This window comes from Corapipo altera, unplaced genomic scaffold (assembly GCF_003945725.1).
Source record: "Corapipo altera isolate COAL_440 unplaced genomic scaffold, ASM394572v1 61411, whole genome shotgun sequence".
NCBI lineage: Eukaryota > Metazoa > Chordata > Aves > Passeriformes > Pipridae > Corapipo > Corapipo altera.
Genome location: NW_020884875.1, coordinates 27,331,399 through 27,355,852, shown reverse-complemented (window position 1 = coordinate 27,355,852; position 24,454 = coordinate 27,331,399). Strand labels below are relative to the sequence as shown.

At 41.0% G+C, this 24,454-nt stretch overlaps 1 protein-coding gene across 9 annotated transcripts in view; it reads right to left on the bottom strand.

Moving 5' to 3' along the window:
- Window positions 1-24,172, bottom strand: part of NTRK2 (neurotrophic receptor tyrosine kinase 2) — a 208,986-nt gene extending 184,814 nt beyond the window's left edge. For 4 of the 9 annotated variants that reach the window (XM_027634781.1, XM_027634782.1, XM_027634784.1 and 1 more), the window contains exons 1-3: window positions 23,428-24,166; window positions 4,949-5,023; window positions 4,635-4,706 (exon numbers count right to left, since the gene is read on the bottom strand). In XM_027634781.1, the coding sequence (XP_027490582.1) occupies window positions 4,635-4,706; window positions 4,949-5,023; window positions 23,428-23,636 (356 nt within the window). In that variant the 5' untranslated portion in view covers window positions 23,637-24,166. Of the gene's footprint in view, window positions 1-4,634; window positions 4,707-4,948; window positions 5,024-23,427 lie in introns of all 9 variants that reach the window. The other 5 variants (XM_027634778.1, XM_027634779.1, XM_027634775.1 and 2 more) reach the window with 4 other exon arrangements.
- Between the last annotated feature and the right edge of the window lie 282 nt (window positions 24,173-24,454).

Genomic DNA, 24,454 nt, shown 5'->3' with positions numbered 1-24,454 from the left:
TGAGCACTCTATATTGACTACAGAGATGCCTGCTGCAGTCTCTTTAATTCATGTTAAGTGAAAAAATCACTGCCAAGCTTCTTTTGAAGATGTTAAGGACCACACTTCCACTTTCATGAAAAGAGAATAAGAATTAGTTCCCCAATTTAACTATACATAAAAAGATCATGGTGAGCAGCTCAAAGAAGATCCATCTGGGGTTCTAAAGACTTTTTTAATTATGGGGAAAAAAAAAGTCAAGGGTACAGAGCCTGGCTCCAAAGCTTTACCCACAGACAGGACCCAAATTCAGTTAAAAGCATGCCTGTATTTTACACACAAATATCAAGCTCACTTTAAACTTGCTATACCTAATTCAACTAAAAGCAAACCTGTAGCAATATGAGGAGACCAAAAGCAGACCAGGAAGCCGCATAAAAACTCACAAAGCTTGCAACATGGGCATAGTTCTACCACCTACAGTACTTCTGGCAAGGGGAAGCAAGAAAGAAGGAGAGGGAATACATCTAAGGAGAACTGGGGGAAAGAGGTGAAGAAAAGGCCACTCAGTCTCCCTGCACAGGCAACTGCCTGGTCTGTCTATGAGCCAGCCCTGTGTGCAGCAAGGTACATCTCAAATTGTTTGGCTGTCTTGCCTAAACCTGAACAGTGCTGAGATACAAACTCATCTTAATACCTAGAGCTGTATATATACTACACTTACAAATCTATGATTCAGCAACACAGATGCAGCCTGGCACGTAACAACAGCTATTTTTTAAAGTTTTTGGAAATCTCGACTCCCTGTAAGATGTCTTTTAATATTTAAAGACACTGATAATATACTATTCATATGTATTACACATTTCCAACAAATTACTGTTAGCAGCAGATAAGTTTATAAACTACAGCACTACTAAAATGCAACTATTGGCTAATTTGAACCTAAGGTCAATGAAAACACCAGAATTAGACGACCAAAGCTATTAATTACACTTAAGTAGTATCCATTAGGGCATTTATTTTCCTGTTGTTTATGTTATTACACAAATCTTTCCATCATACATAACGCTAGAAAGATATTTGGGCTACATAAGTTTCACCACGAAAATAAGGTAAGGACCAAAAAGGGCTTAAAGAAATGTGTGTTAACAAGTTTATTTTAAACTAATATTGTTGTATGATTCATAAAATAAATACTACTTTCATATAATAAGAGCCCTTTAACTGCATTAAAAGATTTTTCATAGAAGAAAAAGAAAGCTGTAATAGTATCATAGTAAATTAAAGCTTATACAGTTACATCAGTCTTCAGAAAAGTGTTTGGAGCTTTCACTGGGATAGTAACAAATTTGTTTCAAAATAAAATGTAAAACTTTTCAAAGACCTGTACTCAGAATTTACTCTTGAAAAGTGAAATTATTTCAGCTCTTAATAGTTTTCACTGTCCCAAACATAACAGGATCTATATCTCATTCCTAGTGCAGTCAACAGGATTGTTATTGCGATGACGACAAACCGTGATTCACTGGGGGTTTCAGAAACATTCTGATGCGCATAAAGACTTGCCAGGGAAAACAAACAAATGCATTTTGCAGGGATAATACATGAGCCTCGGTAAAAAATACCTCCATACTTACTGCTTTGTTCTATGCATCTAGAGCAGCAGGTGACACTTAATATTTTCCATCTTATCTGGGTTTACCCTGTCTCTGCTAACATTACTAAATCCCCACCAAAAGAAAACACAGTATGATACTGGATAACCTTATGGTGCATAATGTAAGTATTCTGGATCAAGCATCCATGTCCATCAACTGAACAGATGACAAGTCAGTCTAAATTGTTTCTAACAAGGAGCTTCATGAACTTCAGCTCTGGCAAAGCCTGCTTACCAACAGATATGCATTCCCCATTTGACTGCATGCTCCATTTGAAGCTCTTCCTATGGCTGAAGTATTTTAAGGGCACCTCATCCAAGTGGGTTCTGTAAACCTAGCAGGTCATATATACACAATGATACTTTTTCCTTAAATGGTAACTTTAATAGGGTGTCCCTCTTCTGCTTAAATGGTCAGATTTCTGAAAATGTGTTTACCTGTTCAAGTTTTGGTTAGAAGCAACCACTGGGGCCAGAGACACTTTATGACTGCATGAAACCCATTTTCTTAAAGCAACAGGTAAAAAAAGCCTCTCAAGAGGATCCCATCAATTTTCTCACGTTTTGCAGTGCCTATTTGCCCAGACAGCTGGGAGGGCCTTCCAAATATCTGTCTACCTTGCTCCAAACTAAACTCATTATTTCTCACTCTGCACTCATAGTCGTGGAGAGAACCGATTGCTTTCCTCATCATAATTACTCTTCTTTTAAAGCAAAGATGATCATAGAAGCCACAGAATCATAGAATAGTTTGGGTTGGAAGAGACCTTTAAAGGTCATGTAGTCCAATCCCACAGCAACAAGCAGGGACAACATCAAATAGACCAGGTTGCTCAGAGCCCTATCCAACCTTGAATGTTTCCAAGACTGAGGCATCCACCACCTCTATGGCAACCTGCGTCAGTGTTTCACCACTCTCATTGTAAAAAACTTCTTTCTTATACCTAATCTGAATCAAGCCTCTTTCAGTTTCAAAACATTATTCCTTGTCCTATTGCAGTGATGTTCCTTTTCAGTCTTCTCTTTATTGCACTGAACAGACTCAGGCTCTAAGTTTCCTTACATTATTTGCTTTACAAGCTCCTTATAGCTCTGTTGCTCTTCTCTGTAGTATCCTGCAACATGAGTAGATTCAGTGTCCTAATCACTACATAGTATTTTGACAGATTCCTTCCCAGCCACTAAAGAAACGGGAAAAAGAGGTAAAAATGTAACACAAAATTCATTTTGATTCCAGACTTCGATTTGCTTTCTTCTGAGATTCTGTCCCAGCAGAGTCACTAAGTCTTTCTCTGCAAATGTGTCTCTTAGACTGTACGTTCTTATTGTGCATTTCTACTGGTATTGTGTATTTCCACAGCCAGATCAAATGGAATTTCATATTTTATAACCATAATTCACTGAGCAATTTTTACACAGGTAAACACATAAATTTACTACAGAAGATTATTCCCTTATGGTACTGTTATTGTTTACTTTGGCTGAACAACCACATATCCACTGGGCCTGTGCCCAAGTCCCTCCGGAGGGAATGGAGGGAGGGGGGAAAAGAGGGAAGGGAAAAGAGGGAAGGGAAGGGAAAAGAGGGGGGAAAAGAGGGGGGAAAGATCGAAGCTGCTAAGAAAGATTATTTATATTTACACAAAGATAGAAAACACTATAAGCAATATGCATACAGAGAAGAACTAAAAATAAAGAAACTTCCCCACAACCAACGATCTCCTCTCCTGATGGAACTGCCTGACCACTCCACAGAGCTACCCCAGAAGAGAAGTCTTTTTATGTTTTAGCTGATGTAACATGGTATGGAATATCTTCCTGTTTGAGTCAGGTGACTTATCCTAGTTTCCTCCCAGAAAAAAAATGTTATTTAGCTACACAAACCCACTACAGGTACCAACTGATTACCTGTTTTATTAATTACTATCTGAAGTAATATGTAAGTCTCACAGGCTCAGAAGATCTGTTTCACGCTCCTCCAGTGACTGTTCCACATTAAGGACAGCACTTAATATTTAGGCAGAAACGAAGATCCATGTCCACTTCCTTACATGAACTAATTGCCATTCTTTGGAAAACAGAGCTCAGAAAGTGATTTCATCTCATAAGCAAAACAATCAACCCTCTTCTCTGTTCAGTAGTTCTTCCCTATTACAAAGAAATATCTTACAAACTCAAGGTTTGGTAAAATGTTTTCCTGATCTCATTAGGATAAAAGCAAAAAAGTCATACTAGAAAGAGAACTTTGATCAGTTCAGCCTTTGCTGATCTAAAGCATAAGAAATCTAGAAAAACACAGTCAAAAAGCTGCACAGGCATCAATTCTCAAGTTCATTTGGGTGTGAAAGCAACCTCATTCCTATGTTTTGCTTTGGGTGCATTAGTTTAGTGTGTGAGCTTTCAAAGTAAGTCTTCTGGTCACTCCCAGGACTTCAGTTCACAGTCATGTCACACTCTCTGGGCATGTGTACTGGTCAAATTGTAGTAGATGTGTTTCATGTATGCACCTAATGCACTGCAGCTGCTCTTGGGAATGGGTGCATGGCCAGCAGCTGGACTCAGTGATCCTTATAGGTCTCTTCCAACTTGGCATATACTGTAATTTTGTGAAAACATGTTCCACCCATCGAATCAGACTACAGCTAGTCAAACCTGTGTCACTGAGTGTGATGCACAGTGGGGACATCATATCCTCAAGAGAGGCATTCTTTGTGCTACACTGCTTACCATAAAAGACATAGCCAAAGTCTGTTGTAAAAGACAGGATAATGAAACGCATGGTCTTTTTACCATCCCACATTGTGTTCTTATGACCTGCCAGTTCCTTACCGTACATAACTTATTTAAAGTCAATTAATGACAGAAGAACATTTTAAGTCTGACTTATTAAAGTATTTTTTTATTAAGGAAATGGTAAGAGACAGAAATAAATTAACAATAAATTAACATGAGTTAGACAGTTTTAACTTAGAAGACAGATATTATTCTTACTCACATGTATTGTAGGTTCACATTTTTCACAAATGCCTGACGGGACACGAATCTTAAGCCTGAATCCACCACAGTCCTGGGAAAACAAATAAAACTGTTGTAATATTTATGTTTCATTTAAAATATAATGGAAAGCGTAATGATAATAATGGTTAAAATAAGAGTCTGGGTGAAATTTCAACAAGGCTCAACTGCAAGATTTACAGTTTTTCTCACTAACACAAAAAGTGAGGTCTACACTTTGATAATGTCTCCATATGCTTCTATGAAAGAAATAGAAAAAAAGATAGCTTTATAAGATAAGTATCCCCTACTCACAGATTTTTAAGTCCAACATAGTATCCAACCTCATTGTCATTGATACTTTTTAAGTTTTCTTGGTTTGCGATGTAACTGTTGAAAAAGCAAGACAGAAAAAAGAATGTTAATGGACCCTTCCAGGGCTTTGAGTGTTCAGAGATCGTGCACTGCTGTATGAAAGTCAGTAGTGATTGCTGACCTACTGCAATAAGAAGTAAGTCCTACTCAGACCATATGCAAAGCAAAAGTGGTCCTTAAAATCTTCCCCGTCATTTAAATGGTACTTTGTGGGGCACTGCTGGAAGGGAAAAGTTTAGTTTTACACAGGGGAAATGAAGAAAGCAAATCAACCTAAAAGCCAAATAAAGCTGCATTACAGTGTCACTGTTCTCCAAGACAGATGTCCCTTTTAACAACAGCGAAGGGGCCAACTTCAATAGTAGTAGTGGAGTTATCCTCACTTATACTGAGGGAGAATCAAACTGCCCTAGTCTTTTCTCCCATGTTGTTAGCTTAATCACTTGCTAAACTTATTTTTCCCTGACACAAAGTAATTTCAGTTCTTTCTACATGGTGTGGTAATGGCAAAACTGAGGAAAGAGAGGCTGTACTTCATGAGGTTACACAGAAAAGCAGAAAATAAGAGAAGACAAACTGCCATATTAGACCAAAGCACTGAGGCCACTCACATAGCATTAGTATCTGCCTGAACCCCAAAAGGATGTGGGTATGTGAGCTGGTCCTTTGTATTATCGCCATGTGAGATCCATGAATAACCAGTGACATCCCACAGACCGGAAACTAAAATGTTCACAAATAATGCATCGTTACCTCTTCTGCAGCAAGAAGGAATTTCACATGCAAATCATGCAGTCTAGGAAGAAGAAATCAGTGGAAACTGCAATTCTTCTGACATTGTGGACAGAAAAATATGTCTGATTTACAGGATTCCAGATTTTTCAGAAGATAAGCCTAGTCCCAGAAAAACTCAGAGATTGACCTGTATTTTCATAAGCATCCTGAACTAAGCAAAAACGCAAGTTCTCCTAAAAAGGAGGAGTCATTCTTTGCTAGAAGAAACCTTTTATTCATTTTAAGCACTTTTTAAAATTTATTTAAAGGGAAATCTGGTGAATTAGAAAGAAGGTGTATTGCTTTCCCAAAGGCCATCCATATACCTTCGCTGGCGTGTTAGAGAAATTCACTGTGTTCCCAAATCCCAACAGAAGCTTGAGAATCCCAAAGTCGGGTTGGGCTCTCCTCCAAAGCCGCAATGCTGACTTGGGCTTTGCTCTTGCCATGCACCAGGAAAAGCAAAAGGTTTCCTCTAATGGCATTCATTGTCCCTTGGGAAGAAGAAGGGCAGTAAAAAGACAATGCATGACACTAGACGGAACACATTACTACAGCATCATATGACACTGTTCTTCAGGACTTTTCAGGATAAGATTAACCCAGCGTACTCATTAGAAGATAAGAGTCCTTCATATTTTGTGTTTCCTTTCTTGAATTTTTAAGATGAGCTGATTTCCTATCTCGGCATTTACTAATCTATTTTATTTGTTTGTTGGTTGGTGCATAAGTTTACGTATTTTGCCAAGTAAAAACAATGAAACTGTACATAAAAATCTATCAATTCTTTCATCTAAGAATCCTGGAAATGAATGATCATACTTCCTCTAAACATGCCCTGAAGAATTCATTATTTAATTATGTATCTGTCACTTGGACCTCATAATGTTAAAATAAAGTTATCAAAGATATCTTCCTCATCTTGTCCTCAGTATTCAACCAACAGGAATCCTGTCAAGATCAGAGATAGGGAAATCACAAAGAGTGGGAATGTAGGAAAATGGACAGTGAAACACAGAGGGAGAAGAGACTCAGACTTAAAGAAAATAAACAGAGGAATCAGTTGCACGAGCTAAAGATTAAGCCATCGAAAAAAATCTCTGACAAACACTGCCAAAATGTAGACCCATCACTTAAACACACATATCACCCATCCAAATCTGACATTCCAATTTTAATCATATAAATACTCAACCAGAAACACCCACTAAAAGAAGCTGCAGAACTTAACATAACTTACAATGTTGTACAGAAATATGTCAGTGTATTACATCCTGTATTAAGACTCAGTGTAAAACAGCTCAGCTCTGCTGAAGCCAATGAAGCTACCACAATTTACATCGAACAAAGATCTGAGTAGGAGCACACAATCTATATAAAAGATCAGTGTTGGTCCATTAGGGAATAGACCAAAAGGACAACATTCGGGAAGAAGAAGTGGCATGAATTTATGGTACCTTTTTTCCTTCTCTTATTGCATCCCCTAAAAGAAATCAGAGCAGATTCTCTAAGATGAATGATTTACAATTCCAGTTCCTAACTGAGAGAACCAAAAGAAATCACTGATTTTCCACAACGATACTTTGAATAGGGACACAGAAGAATTTTTGAATAGGGACACAGAAGAATTTTTGTCTAAGTGCAACTAACTCAATAAGTGTTCTACAATACACTTGTAAAAAATCTCAGTACAGAACATGACAGTAAAGTAAATTTCATGCAGTTGGAAATCCTGCAAGAAAGAGTGGACAGATGTAATTTACCATAAGCAGGTCACGTCCCCTTATGCTTCCTTACTCGCTTAACAAGTCTGCTTTAAGTTAAGCCTCTGCAGCTATGTCACAGCAGTGAGAAAGAAGGGAGTAGAAAAATGTAGCTGTACATTGTAAGGGGAAGTTGTTCTTCTGTTTAATTTAGAGGGAGACCTGAAATAAAACCTCTCCCTTTCTGAAGTCTATTTTTACCTTCTTCACAACTACTCTACCTTAATGTTACTTATCATCAAACATTAATACTCTAAGAGCTTTGACTTGCAGTGGGCGATGCCAAGAAATGTAATTTGCCTGCCTGCCCTTAAGAACATCCACCCTATTCTTTAACTGAAGATTTTTATTGTAGCACAGAAGAAAAACATACTGACTCACAGATGGCTGAAGTCACATGGAGAGCTTGGAAGCTCCCACTGCACACTACAGCAGAGTGTAGCACCGCCAAAACCTGGCTGGATAGTACCCGGACAGATCACACATATCAGATCACAAATACTGACTGCTGCATCTAAACCAAATCTGCAGCTGCCTACAATACTATTTGCTTGATTATACTATAGCATTCTGCCTCTCCTTCAATGAGTAATCAGTAAACAATAGTTGCTTTCAGACCTTTAATCTCCCCATTGTAAACTACTCATTAACTCTAATAAAGGCATTCAGAATCACACACCTACTGACTGCAGACTGCAACCTACAATAACATATTTATCTCAGCACACTTCAGCAGCTATTGAATAATGTCACACATTCACACTTCATCACTGCTACAACATTCTGGAAATGATAGATTAAAATCCTATTGTAAAAGACCTAACTCCCCCAAGTAGGATCTCCTCTAAGAGAGTTGTCTTAAATTCTTCTCATTACACAAGTGAAACACTAGGGATAGATTATGTATAACGTCAGTGAAGCAACCTCTGAATTCCAAAAGCATAAAGAGAAAGTAGGTTCTGATCTTTAAAGTGGTCTAGATTATTTTGTTCCTCTCTAAGTTCAAAGAAGATTTCATTGCAAGTTTCAAATCTTTTCCTTAACCTGAAAAAAACTGGCCAGCAGAAGTATGCCTTCCTAACTAACTGTTTCCTCCAGCTTAATGTATGCTAAAGCATATTACTCCATTTGGAGCTATAAGGACATGCTGAAGAAAAAAACCAGTATACACTAGTCTTAAGAATATAGACGCAAACAAGTAATACTGTAATGCAGCTCCAAAAGTATTTCTGTTGCCAGAAAACTCCCTTTATGGGAAACATATTTGCTTAACACTCCAAAAAATAAATCAATTATATGTCTAGCTCTGGTTCATACAGCTGGGAAAAAAAGTTTTTAAAAACTTTCATATTCACTGCTGAAATGTTTCTGAACTTTGGGAAAACTTCATACTCCAAATTGTTTTTTCACTGAGCCTTTAGAGGAAAAAGGCAGCATACTTCACATATTGAACTGTCAGTAGATGAACTACCATTTAATGACAAGACATGTATGTCCCCAGTCTACACTACTGTGAGGGCTTTATTTTAACATTAACAATTAAACATTGCAAAGTTCCTTAGTGCTGTATCTTCTTACAAACTACAATTGTCATGCCAAGTTCATCAAAAGGTAAGCTAAAACTTAGGGCCATTTTCAACAAACCTGGCCTACTTTATGGTTATGCATTAAGATCATGCAGAATTTGTAAGCTTGACACAATAATTGATGGAACTTGGCATATTAAAATAGATTTCAACTGCAGCCCCTCTGAAACCAAACTTAAAGTAATGCTCAAGTGGTGTGAACTCATATGGTTGGAAAACAAAGCACAGACCTACATAATGCTGTACATCAGGAATGTGAGGTTTCAGACTGATGTAGGTACCAATGATACAATCTCTGCTCAATCAAGAAATCGTTCTACACAGGACCAAGCTCCCTCTAGGAAGGAATCTCTTAACAGCAAGCAATGAGCAACAACAACAGGTCCTCTCTACAGATATACAGGTTTACTCCAATCATTTCGTTATATTTTGCTTTATCTATCTGGTACCATAAGTGCCAGCTTTCATGAAGACAACCTTAAGAAACAGAACTTCCACTGCTAAAAGACCGTGCCATAACTCAGAAAAGAGGCAGAGTATCAAGTCAGTTCATGGAGAACTTACTTATCATTCAGCAATTTTACAAGCAGGTGCTCAACTCCTTCCTTGGCTGCCTGGTGTCTCCTAACAAATTCAGAGCAAGTGCTCTGGTGGTTGTTTTGGTTTTTTTTTTAAACTGTGAATCATTGTATTTCACGAAGAGTAAAAAACTGTTTGCCAGTATCACGGGTTCCTTAAGGGTTCTTTCCTCCCATTTAGAGTATTTAACCATGAGTCATGGAAGATTACAGGAGGTAGCTCTCCACGTGCCAGTACAACAGCTCTGGAGGCAATATAATTAACTCTGGGATCTTTCTTCACAGACATAGGCATGCCCTTTTTTGAGCAAATCCTGCACTACACATAGACTACACTCAAGTAACAAGTTGTTCAGAACAATTTGGGACTCAGCATCTCACAGCAAAGATCAGAGATCACAGCTACCTTCAAGAATTCCCTGTTCTGGATGCATAGCTGTGTCAACTGCCAGGAGGCAGTGAGCCCCAGACATTCTGTTCCACATCAATATACTATGATTATCCAATCCGTAGCACAGATGCCACTGCAAATTGCTTCTCCAAAGCCACCATCCTGAACAATAAGTGCCAACCCACCATGTTAAAGCAGAAGAAAACAGGAAATTAGTGGAGATACCAATCTTGTTATGGCAGTGAAGGAGCAGATCCATGCTGTTGCTTACTGCTACAACTGCCTAGAAAATGGAAAGCCCACAGTTTCCCAGCCAGCTTTAGTTTCCTCTTTACAGCATGAAGGCAAAAACAAAAATAAATTAGTATGTCTAGAATGCAAAGTTTAAGCAAACAGTTACTATAAGGCAGGGAAAATGAAACATAAAACACCTTTGGGCTTACTTATGTTTCTGATTTGACTTCAAGGTGTTTATTCTATTTTCTTCAAATCAAACAAACTCTCAAGACATTTCATGCAGCTTTCCAGATTTAAGATTCATGCCCTTGATGAATTCCACCTCCAAAATTACTTTCTCCCAAATACATGCAAGACTTATTTAAGTATTTCCTCCATTCAGAGACCTGCCCTCCTCCTTGAGGTCTGTAAGTTTATGCATTTGATATTGCACCAAGACATCAATTTTTGACATTTCTCCAGAGAATAACTGACAACTATAGTCTAGCTTTTCTTTAGCAAAGGTATTTTGGAAATGCTGATATTCCTTTTTATTGTCAGCTGGCCAAACAATGACCTATTTATTCAAAAGATGTCTTAATTTCGGACCTTGTACTTATCTAGAAAACATGTTTTCATCCCCTGTGTATGAAGTAATCTCTGCAGACAGCTAGGAGGAGGCTTAAACTCCAATATAGCCCCTTTACAATATATATGCTAAAAATCACACAATAAATTCACATACAAAAGGAGAGCAGTGAATGGGGCTTTTCATTATTACTCACCAGAAAGCATATATAAAGCTAATTTTTATTATTATTATTGGTTTGGTTATTATTAATTTTGTTATTATTTGGCTTGCAAGGAAGAAAGAGCACCTCAAAGGAATAAATAAATACAAATACATGTGACATTTCTTTCTTGCACAGAACCACATGTGCAGTGACTCTTCAAAAAGTAGTAATGTAAATACTCTTTTCAGCAGTTGCATACACTACCTCTTCTAGCTATCACTGTCCTTCATGCAAACGAGAATGGCAAAACATCAGTTCCATAACAGCACAGCAAGATTCCTCATAACTGTCCTTTATGTGCATCTTTTTATGTCCTTCAGTGAATCAAAACATTAAAGCTTCTTAGTTAATGTCAAAACCTTTGAATTCTCTTTAGGTACCCATGCTCAGGCAGTGGAAGAGATGTCTTTGGTAGTTGCATGTCCTTTGGAGCTAGATAGCACTTGTTGACATAAATCAATATCCCTCACAACAGGTTTTTTCCTATCTCCAGGTTTTGACATGTTCAGTACTCCTTCACTGTTTGACTCAACATAAGAATTGCCTTCTGAACTTTCCTCTGAGGTCAGTCTTCCCCCACATATACTATTTCCACAGTTAGACGTTAATACTTGGCTTTATTCAGTTTAAAATTACTGGCTCTTAGAATGTCAAATACTCCATTCAATGTGGTCTGATATTCATTGGATCATCGAGATGTATGTCTGACATACCTGCTACACTGTCCACTGTCTCATCCACTGCATTCAGTGCATCCCATGCCAAATACAGAACAAAAGGTACGACTTCCAAATGATGGAGAGAAGCTGCAAAACTTAAGGACATCTATCCAAGAAAATCCGTCTATATCCTGTTAATACATTAAATTTGCTGAACAATTTGACTCCTGACATCGCAAACAATATTCCCCTTTCCATAACACAGCAAAAAGTTTCTTTCTTCTGTTTTTACTTAGTCTTGAGAGACTACATATGGCCATAATCTCTACCCCTTTTCTATCCAATTATTACACAGAGAACCCAACTGGTAGATGTTTTTCCATTCTTCAGATGATACCATCTGCTGCCATGGGTCACAACTGATTTCCCAGACTCCTTCCCAAAACCTGTGAAGCATCTTGTGTAGCTCTGATCACAGATCTGTGTCTTCTTGAAGACATTCTTGTCTCTTAATGAAAGACATACATGAATAAAACTTCACATTATGTTACCAAAGCATTCCAAAAGGGTAATGGGTTGTCCTTTTGACTTTCCGTGATATTGACTCTCTTGACATTTACCTCACCCTTCTAGGCCCAGAACAAGTTGCCACCTTCTGTATGTCCAAGTGAATCTTATATTTAACCAATGCATTTTTCAGAGAGCATTTCAACAGCACTGATATTGCTTTTTTGCTAAACCCTTTCAAAGGCATTCTTCACTGTTCCACATTCATGTGCTCTTCATAGTTACCTATTTAACTTTCTTTTATCACATTTATTCATATTACTGCATAGTCCACTTCTTATTTTAGTTAGCCAATCTTTTGAATTTATAGCTTCTTCCAGTAGCATTCTTTCACTGAGGAATCCCATTCTTCATTTAATATAAGTAGCTTCTTACTCGTACTGCATATCTTAGCATAATGATGTGTTTATTATATTTTCTGCACATTTGTCAGTATCCAGAGTATATTTAATACTTCTGCTGAATGCCGAATTGCTGCTACTGTTTCCGTAACTTTCCATGTTCCTGTACTAGACCAATTTGATCCTCGGAAAATTCTCAGTTGCAATGGTACACACAGACAAGCATTCTGTGTCTGTCTTTCAGTATTCTTCTTGTATTTCTGTTCTGCTACGCGACATATACACATTGCCCCTTCCAGAATGTCATCAACTTTTACTTAAAAACGTGCTCATGGATGTATTTATTGCTATACTTTAGGAAAACATACTTTTTTGTAAGTATTAATTTTCCATTTTAATATAATGTCAAAGTCTTAGGTCACCTTCTCTACCATTTTATCTTCAAACAAAACTCTTATCCTGCATGTACCTGTTTCAAAAGGTGACATCTTTTGCAACAGTATTCTTCAAACTTCTTCACTATTTCCGCAAAGCTGCCTTCTCTTCACCACCACTACTTTCACAGAATTCTTCATTTACCTCTACAGCTTTTGTCCTTGTTATTGCTTATGAGTAGAGTAGTATTCCTCTCATCCACCAGCATATTTCTGCCTACAGTTCTCACGACCACATCGCACTGATGTGCACACGTTTCAGCACTCCTTCCTACACACCTTTTGCAGCACTGCCCCTGTCCCAGGATGTACATGGTAAAGGTGTTCACCTGCAAATATAAGACAGAGTAGACATTTTGGTGATACCTGCAACTATTAGGAAGTTCACCTCCTAAACCTTTCATTTCAGAAAGAGTGAAAAAAAAGAAGAGCAAAGCTGCTACAAGTTAAACCGTTCATTGAAAGTCCTAAGAACATGCAGACGTGCTCTAGTGAAAACTATGCACGCTACCAGACCACGTAAACAGAAGGAACAACTGCCTTGTCTCTATGCAGACAGGAATTTCATGAACAGTTGGGAGAAACGTCCAGAGTAGGGAAGATGGACAGTCTTTCTTCCACCCACACCCACCTCCAGGACAAACGGTATCTACTTCTGCAGCTGTGCCACCTCGGTTCACATCCCTCAAATGACATAGGCTTCAGGCAACATGACAGTCATTGCACACAAATCCTGATCCAGAATTTGCAGTGATATGTACTGCAGAAGCAGTATCCAGCATTAATATTTTTTTATTTAGGTGCCTTGATGTCACATGGATTTGCACCAATCAAAAATATTTGTAAATCTATTGTAATTTTCTCAATATTTATAAATATGCACACAGCAGTCTTAAAAAGATGCTTACTTACCACCACTCTAAACTTAACACACTTCAGCATATGCTTAGTTAGACCCATGAAGTCAACAAAACTGCTCCCAGCTGGAGACTACAGTATATATTTACCAGGTAAGGATCACAGCATGCATAATGTGTTCCAAAACCTTTTTCTAAAAATTAAAAGAGGCAAGACTGGAGGGGAGAATAGGAGATGAATATGCAGTAGATTATTCACCCATTTAGTGGGTGGAGAAAAGAAAAAAAGAAATTTCAGCTTCCTGAACTAGACCCATATTCAACAGATAGATTCAGCGGGGGGGGGGGGGGGAACCAAAAAGAGAGACATCTCTGTGTGAGGTTGAAGACCACAGAGTTGAAGGAAATGCCATAAATAATGCTCCAGCTACAAATAATGTCCAGGGGTTCCATGTTCAAATCCTTCTGCTTCCTAAGGGAATGTGATCCCAGTTTCTCAGAAAATACCATACTTATAAAGCAACCTGAAAGAGGGGCAATCTCAATCTTACCTGTTTGTGCTGTTCTAATTTTTACTGTAATTGAACACATAGTGGAGAAGGAGCAGGATGCAGCTGTCTCACTACACAAATAAGTGTCACAGCCTTTTAGCTAAACAGACTGTCCTGCTCCTGGACCCAAAAGCATATTTGAATACTATATGCCAAAGAAGGCAACTCAGACAGGAAGAACCAAGGCAAGCCCACATCTGTACACCATACAGGACCAGCAGTTAAGATGCTGACATGCAAGACCTTGGTTCAGACCCATGTTCTGCTTCTAGCAGAGCAGCCCTTCACATGCATGCTGAAATGTTTCACCTGGAACCACGAAAATCAGCTTACTCTACAGAATGACTCCGCTCGCTAAAAAGAAGGTCTTGTTTTTGCCCCTCACTCCAGTGAACTAAGTCCCCAATATTTTCTTATAATCAGTGGAGAGGAAAGAGGATGACTCCATTGGGTAATCTGCAGTAGGAACGTAATTTAGCCTCCTGAATCACTTTCTGGAAGAAGTGAGTTCTCCATTGCTGGCAGGAGACTAGCGAGCTGAGTTAACTGCCTTCACTATATCGTTAGTAGGGAGTTGCCAGATTTTAAATGCCGAGGCCTGGGACAGTCCTAGACACAATTCAGAAGTCCACCACATAACACCCACAGCACATGCTGTGAAAAGTCTCCCAGTCCCTACCCAGTAAGACTGACATGCTCAGTATGGGCACTTGATTTATTCACATATGCTTGCTATGCCATATGACATTCAGGAAAGCAGGCAGTTGTTGCAAAAGAATGGGAAAAGTCACACCCCATACACCCTTCATATGGAGTACAGATCTGACCACGTGATGTGGGGCAATGTGCTTCACAAGATACCTGCTCAACACAGCCTTACTTAGTTTTACATGTACGGTTAGGAAATTGAGAAGGTAAGACTAATTTCATTTAAATCTAAAACTGCTGGCTCGAGTGTCGAATCAAGAGAAAAGCAGGCAACTTTCCCAGCCCCAACTACAGCTCTGTGGACAGACTCTTCCAAAAGGACCTCCAAAGTTTCACCACTGCACTGCTTTGTCTGTTTCAGCAACAGTCTGGAAACAGACTAACTTTGATAAATGCATTGCCTTTCTTTTATTTCTACATCAGACAACTGTATACAATGAACCATATACCCTCTATCGATCTGTAGTAGTACCTGCAGGTGCAACTGTTTTGCAGTTGCATGTCAACGCAAAATTATCTAAAACTTTGTAAAAGGCTCCCCCACGAAAATAATCTGAGCTTCCTCACGCCTCAACGCATTTTGTCTTCATACAGTATGAAAACATTTGAAAAGCAAAAAAAGCTGCAAGTCAAAAACACATCAAGTGATGGAGCAACAGGCCCCATCTCTTCCTAACTTAAAACAGGCAGGAAAATGCTTGAATCAAGGTTCTTTTCATCCTTCACATATATACTCTAAACTACCCTGGTGAAACACTAATTCCATCCATTATTGTCACTGATTTTAAGAAGGCAAGAATCTCAGACTCACACTCCCCCTGAAATAAAGGGCATCTAATTACCTTGCTAGATCAAGACTTAGCAAAAGTAAAGTTCAAGTTACACGATTCAGAGATTATGATCTCTTAAAGTGCCCCTGAAAATGCCTTGGACACCTTTGGCATTATTTCTTCCATTTTAATCTTACTTCTGAAAAAGAAAATCTCACTGCTTCAGGCCTTGTCTAAGAATAAAAGAAAACTGACCTCAAACCTGATCTCCAAGAATGTAACCTAACAATGATAACACAACTCAGAAATGTATAGCTGAACTGGTATTAAATATATTTAAGTTTCTGCTATAACCTCTGTCGATGATCAACACTCAATGCAGGTCATTTTCTTACATGAAAATTTAAAAAAATAAATGCAAGTTCACAACGGAATTTCCATGGCATGGCTCCTTTCCTGTAAATTCACTACAATTATGCAATGTGACCATGAGATTGCAGAGTTCAGCCCCTTGTATGGTGGCAAGTGAGATCACAACCCTGGACTTCAGGAGAGCTAATTTTAGACTCTTCAGGGACCTTTTTGGAAGAATCCAATGGGAATGAGCCCTGCAGTGAAGAGGGGTCCAAGAGAGCTTGTCAATCAATATGCAAGCATCTCCTCCTCCAGGTTCAAGATCAGTGCATCCTGATGAGCAAGAAGTGAAGCAAAGAGGGCAAGACACATGCATGGATGAATAAGAAACTCCTATTAAAAGTGAAGCACAAACAGGAGATACAGAGGAGGTGAAAGCAGGAAGAGGCCACTTGGGAAGAATATAGGGATGTTGTCAGAGTAAGCATAAATGAGATGAGGAAGACCAAGATCCATCTGCACTTAATTCTGGCCAAGGATGTCAAGGACAGTAAGAAAGGTATCTTCAAAATGAGCAAGAAAGAGGACCCAGGGAACTACCAGCCAGTCAGCTTCACCTTTATTGCTGGAAAGATGATGGAGTGCCTTATTCTGGAGGCCATCCCAATGCACATGGATGACCAGAAGGGGATCAGGAGTAGTCAGCATGGATTCACTAAAGGAAAATCATGCTAGACCAACCTGATTGCTTACTATGATGGGCCAACTACCTGGATGGATGAGGGAAAGCAGTGGATATTGCCTACCTTGACTTCAGCAAGGCTTCAGACACTGTGTCACATGATATCCTCATAGGCAAGCTTAGAAAGTGTAGACTATGGGAGTGGACAGTGAGGTGGATTTAAAACTGGATCACCAGCAGATCCTAGACGGTCATAATCAATGTCACAGGGTCTAGTTGGAGGCCTGTCACTGGTGAACCCCCAAGGTTCAATACTGGGCCCACGGTTGTTTAACTTATTCATCAGTGACTTGCATGAAAGGACAGATGCCTCCTCAGCAAGGTCACTGATGACACAAAGCTGGGAAGAGTGACCGATACCCCACAGTGCTGTGCAGCCCTTCAAAAGAACCTCAACAGGTTGGAGAGACAGGTAGGGAGGAACTGTCTGAAATGTGACAAAGGCAAATGCAGGGTCTTATACCCGGGGAGGAATAATAATCTCAGGCACCAGCACACGCTAGGAGCTGACCTGGAAAGCAGCTCTGCAGGGAAGGACCTGGGTGTCCTGGCAGACAACAAGCTGTCCAAGAGCAAGCAGGGTGCCCTTGTGGCCAAGGAGGCCAATGGTATCATGGGGTGCATTAGGAAGAGCATTGCCAGCAGGTCACTGCAGGTGATCCTGCCCCTCTACTCAGCTCCAGTGAGGTCACCATCTGGAGTGCTGTGTCCATTTCCTCTGGACACGAGAGACATGGAGCTACTTGAGAAAGTCCAGCAGAGGGGTACGAAGATGATTAGGGAACTGGTGTATCTCTCATATGAGGAAAGACTAGGGTAGCTGGGCCTGTTCAGCCTCGAGAAGAGATGACTCAGAGGGGATCTTGTCAATATACACAAGTAACTGAAGGGAGGGTGCCAAGAGGACGAAGTCAGGCTCTTCTCAGTGTGTCAAGCAACAGAACAAGAGGCAGCAGGCATAAACTGATGCACAAGAAGTTCCACCTGAACACAGAGAAGAACAACTTTACTTTTGGGTGACCATACAACAGATTGCCCAGACAGGTTGTGGAGTCTCTCTCACTGGGGATATTAAGCACCATGTGGACACAGTCTTGTGCAATGTGTTCTAGAATAAGCTTCTTGAGCAGGGAGGTTGTACTAGGTGATACCACTGGTGGTCCCTTCTAACGTTATCCATTCTGTGATTCTGTGACTCTGTAATGTTATAAACCACACCATTCGAGAGGGGGAGTAGTCTGGTTTGCCTCTTGCAGTTTCTGAAAATACAGGCTCATAATCAAACAGGAATGAAGAAGCATCCTAATTGTATTTGATTTTAATAGCAGCTATATGCCTACATACCTCTGGATGAAGAGACTTTTGCAGACACAAACAGCATCCAGTAGCAGAGCATATTCACATCCCAGGCAGTAAAGGCTTTCAAACCTCTATGGATTTATTTCTCCATTTGAAATCCATATGAATTAGTGAATTTATACCATTAGTGCTTCACTTTTCAAAGGACAGTTTTGAAAGAGTGGTTTTTCACATGTAAAAAGCTAAATATACATTTAACATCAACAAAACACTGAAACAGTTTTAGAGCTCTTTCCTCTGTTTTTCATTCTTTATTACTCATTACTTGCTACACTCATCCTGCTTGGGCAAGGGTATCTGGATGGCCACATTCACTGACATAGTGTTAGACATTTGTCACAGATGACAAACATAGAGGACAGAGAATAGAAATCAAAAAAAATAAAGGAGGACGGGGGATCCCTCTTCACTTTAAAACGAAATCCAAAATGGAGAAATAAGATCCTTGTTTAGTTATGTAAAATTTTTTACTTCACAGTGATTAGGGATCCAGAATATTGCTAAGCTACTTTCTCCCTTACACTTGGCAGCATAAAAATAATGAAGAAAAAATAGAACCTGAGAAATCTGGAAAATGTCATCCTAAAGATATCACAGGCTGCACTGCCGAGCCCTGTTTTCTCATTAGTATGGAAAGAAGTCGAAATTTCCTGAAAACAACGTATTCAAGACCAAATTCTTGAATTTATATAAACAGCTTTCATTTCAGTATATAAATCCAAAACCTCTCAAAATTCTTGAGTGACCAAAGACAAAGAGGGAGAGACAGTGTTCCTGCCACCCTGCCCATAGGGAGCTTCTCTTGATGGATGCTGCTCTCTTCCAGCCTTGCGAGCTATTTCGTCTCAGCCTGACAGCCAGAGCAGAGACCCCCAGGAGCCACATCAGTCCTCACAAACCATAAGGACAAGGACTAAAACAAGACACACAAAAGGTTCCCTGGGAGCAAAAGAAGAACCCCAGTATATACAAAATCGAATGTTTTGTGATATTTGGAGTATTTTTAGAGCCTAGAACTTAGAAAACCAATTTTCAGTCCTTACTTTCCACTCAGCCATTTACCCAGATCTTTAGAAGATTTGAAAAGTAAAAGGACAATATCCTAAAAGCAGCTATTATGTCACCACTGTCCAAAGTCCCCTTAAAAATTTGTAGCCTGGTGTCTCATGTCTTATTATACAGTTCCAAGTCACCAGAAATAACTTCTCAATCGAGCCAAATTCATGCAATGATGCACAGCCAAAAGTTGCTTTGAGGAGGAAGGGGATGGGGGTTGAGAGGCCCTGTGGCCAGTTTTATATTACATTTAATCTACAACAGTTTAGAAATATCAAATGAAAAAAAAATCAAAATACCAACAGCTCTGAGCTTCAAATGAATTTAAACCTGCCTTTTTTTAGCACAAGCTCACATGACTTGTTAAATAATTTACTCTATAAATTACTTATCCTGTCTTATTAACAATTCTAGAGTGCTTTATATAACTGCATTAGAAATTTATTTTGTGGTTTTGAAATGTACGCAATAAACAATCACCCCTGTTTTAAATGGCAAGAGTTTAAAAGTCATCTACTGTTTTGTTGGCAAGTAGTTCTTCCTGAAAAACACCAATTAATTTCAAACCCCATTCACCTGAATAATCATAAGTAAACACATTAATGACTTGAAAGCAGAACTGTGAAACTAGGCCAGGAATATACTTGCACTGCAAGAAATCACTTTTAAATCAAAGTCTTTGAAGAGTCATATACACTGAGATATAACAGTAATAGATTTTACTTAGTGAGAAAATATTAGACTGGTCCTTTTACAAGAAGTCCTGAACACTTTAAAAATCACTCATTTACTACTCTATTGATATTCTGTAATGAGTGATCCTGACAAGAACTACTGATTTGCTATTGTGCCTATAATGTATGGATTTAACAATACTGATATAGTTATTTTGCTCTCACCACTGTTGGTCCTTGGCTCTTAATGTGAGCTTCAATGACTGATATGGTTATTTTAAGGCAGGATCTCACTCTAAAGTTCAATTTATCTCCAATAATATACAAACAACCAAACAATTATTACAATTACACTCTGTTGTGATAAGCATTGGCACTTGCTTTCTAGATAAAGGCCAGCCCACATCATCATCCTAGCCAGTTGGACAAATCTAAAATGCATCTTATTAACTATAATAGAAAACTATACAAAAACAACTAGGAAGAGAAAGAGTGAGGAAGATGACTAAGAAAGCACCAGGCATAAATACTCTTATGCCCTCCCACACAAAATTTCAGCAGCTGGCCCTCATAGGGCTGATGCAGAAGCATTCTGGGTGTCTTTCTACTGCCCTCAGTAGATCTGGATGTTGGATCCAACCAGGAACCAAGAAATAGCTCAACTGGGACAAGACTGCTTATTACGCTCTAAACTGCAGTTTACTTACAGACCAAAACAGAGTTGAAGCACCTGAGCATTAAAGGAAGGAGGCTGCCTCATGCATGGCACCTCAGCTCTGCTATTCCTACCGCAACGCTCAAGCCTTCTATCCCACCTCTTAAAAGGGAAAACTCTGGCTGCCCATTCACACCCCATCTGCTCAGTGCCATCCACCTGGCCCACAGCCAACCCTCTGAACCGCCATGGACTTCACATACCCACCCTGACCATGCAGTTATCCCAGCCTCCTGTACTTGTGGCGCACGTAAGGAACTGGAGTCAGCACACATGCCCCAGGTGCTTGCGGATGTTTTGCCTCGGACTGTGGGATCCACTCCCATCAAGAGCAGTACATAACCAACAAATAAAGAACTGGTTTCAATAGACACTATGGAAATACATGGGAACAAATTCTTGAAATTGTCTTACACTCTTCTCCTGTTATTTATACCAAGAGGAATTCCACCAGAGACCAATGGAATTGTGCTCCTGTACCTGTAAAGCACGTAAAAGAAGAACCAGGCCTGAAGATTCACAAGTGAAATGCAGTACCCCAGTCTCTTAAACCTGTTTCTTAGCTAGACTAAAGCAAGATCTGCAGTGTTAAAAATGGCTCCACAATCTGTAGCTACTGTATTAGTACTGCTTCCCTACATAGTTACTGTTTACCGAGGTCACACAATGAAATAATGTGACAGCTACTGCAGTCCAATTTTTAATTTATGCCTATAAACTAATTGAAGGGCCTCTGTGTTTTATGTTAAAAGTACACATGAAAAGACCATCTTAAATATGTGTGACAGCATCTCCTGAGAAATCCATGACTCAAAATTATTTTTAGATCACCAAACACAACAATGTGCAATGTCACAGAATGATACAGTAAAAACCAAAAAAACCTGTAAAGACAGCGATGCGCAAAAAAAAAAAAACGGAAAATTAAAACCAAAACCAGCAACACAAAATGACTAGACACGTTTTAAGTTAATCACGGCTGGAACACATATTTACAATACCTGTTTTCTCCTCTGGCCTTTTAAACAGAGATTAAATTCTAAGGGAAAATGGCTCTGTTACTTCTAATTTGAAAGCACCAGATAAAAAAGCTACAAAGCCTATTTAAATGAGCACAGATGCATAGCTCAAAGTAATTTTTTTCCAATTAAGCAATCTACAGACTATTACACAAACATCTAAATCAATAACAGTTACAATTCAGAAAGACTGTTTCTTTACCACAGGTCCTAAAAATCTACCAAAGGTAGGCCATGTATGAGTAGTAGAAATGAATGCCTCCAGCTTTCTCCCCAAGCAGAGAAATGCAGCAAATTGACTTCAACAAACTGTAGGAATGTAGCTCAAAGGCTAGAATTTAATCTAAACTCACACTGTATTCGACAGTATTTTTATACTGCTTCTAGAGGAAACTGACAAAGAGAAGAAGGATGGTGAAGCCAAATAGTGAGAAACCGGAATCGATTTTGGGGAAAATATTCTGGTATCTTTTACATTAAATGCCATAGAAAGCAATTCAGAAATAAGAACAGGGAAATAAGAAGATGGAGAAGACAGCTTGAGATGTTTTTTTCCCGAGAGCTATCATCTCCACATCCACTAGTCAAATTTTTTTGCTCAGCAAGAACCTTTTCAGGTTTCCTCATGAACGTATATAGACGCCACAGTGCTCTGAGTTGTGAAAGGATGCAGGATTTAACATGAAAAGCAAGAGAACTCCCTCACCAAAGACCGTCTACAGGCCAACGAGGATGGAAGTACCACATGGAAACGAGGGGGGAAAAAAACTTTTTTGCACCTTCCTCATGCTTAATTAGGGTTTCCTAATCGCCTACCACTTGCTGACAAGCAGCACAATGTTCATTCCTCTGCAGACTTCGTATTTTCTCCTTCCAGCCACCTCCACTGAGAAAGGCAAACCAGGTTCGCATTCCTATGGCTAGGGCATGGAGGATAGTTTGCTGTCACTTCCACAAGAATCTGCCGCATCCCTTTCCTTTCTTTTTTTTTTATTTTTTTTTTATTTATTTTTTCTTTTTTTTTTTCATAGAAAAAGAGAACAGGAGAGATCTGGGGTGAGGTTCGCAGCAATGAAACTGAGGGAGAGAATGTAAAAAACCCCATAAATAAAATAAACCCTTCGTACCATACCTGCTGCCGCCGCAGAGGTGCGGGCTGACCGGTGCGCGCCCCTGGCAGGGGCAGGAGCAGGGGGCGGAAGGGGAGCCCCAGCCCCCCGTCCCGCTCCCCGGCTGCCCCGTGTTCCCGCTGCGGCCGGTGGCGACCCCAGCCCAGTGCCCTGGGAACCGCATCGCGGCAATTAGGATTCACCATCTAAACAGGCTGACAGCGGTACGTCTGGAAAGTCGCGTCCAAATTAAATCATATGGGCTTTTAGGCTTCCAGCCACCGCATCTGCCCGCGGACTAAATGCCTCTCGGCGCGGGCCAGTTACCCGCCACCTCCGCCCGCAGCTTCCCCCGCCTGCTCCGGCCCGCCGCCCCCGCGCCTGGCCCCGGGCCGTACTCACATCTCGGTAACATTGTCGCCCTCGGCGCTCCGCTGCGGCACGGGGAAGGAGGCGATACCCGGCGAGGACTCCGTGCACCAGATCCGCCAGGAGCTGCAGCTGCAGGACGCGGGACAGCCCAGCGCACCCCGCCAGCAGCCCAGCACCAGACAGCACAGGCACCACAGCCGCGCCAGGCCGGGTCCCGGCCTCCGCCGCCAGGACACCATGCCGTCCCCGTTCACTCCAGCGCTGCCCCGACAGCCTCCTCGTGCTCCCTGCGCCGCCGCCGCCGCTGCCGGGGCGCTCGGCCGGAGGGTGCGCAGCCTTCCGCGCCGCGGGCGGGCAGCCGGGACCGGTGCTTACATGGGCGCGCCGCAGCCGCAGCCACACCGCCCCGCGGCGCTGTCCGCCCCGGGCACTGCGCGAGCCGGCGGGGGCCGGACCCGGGCGGCGCGGAGCAGAGGCCGACCGGGGCCTCCGGCGCGGCGCGGCACCTGCCCCCGGCCCCGCGGGCTGACAGCGACACCGCCTGCCCTGTGGCTACTCCCGATGATGCTGCAAAACGCGCGGGGCGGCGGGGGCAGGTGGCGGAGGCTGCGCGCCTACCTGCGGGGGCTCGGGCGGCGCTGCCCGCCGGAGGGAGGGCGAGCGGATGAGGAGGGAGGCGCAGCTCGCGGCGGCGGCGGGGCTCGGGGCTCCGCGCTCGCCGCTTTACGCACCGTCTCCTCCTCTCTCCAGCTGATAATAAACCAGCTCCGGCTCCTGCTCCAGCCCAAGACGGGGAGCTGCCGGCAAAGTGACGTGGGGCTGACGCAGAGAGGGGCAGAAACTCCACAAAATGAGCTTGAAATAAAAAAAAATAATTAAAAAAAAAAAAAAAAGGACATGGGAGGGGGGAGGGGGAGCGGGGGAAAGGGAGGTTGCCCAGGAGCAGATACCAAATAGGCAGGCTGCGCCTGAGCTTTCAGCCTCGCACATACATACGCGCGCACACAGAAGGAGGCGTACACGCACCCTGCGGGATGGGGAGCGCCCCGCCGCCTGT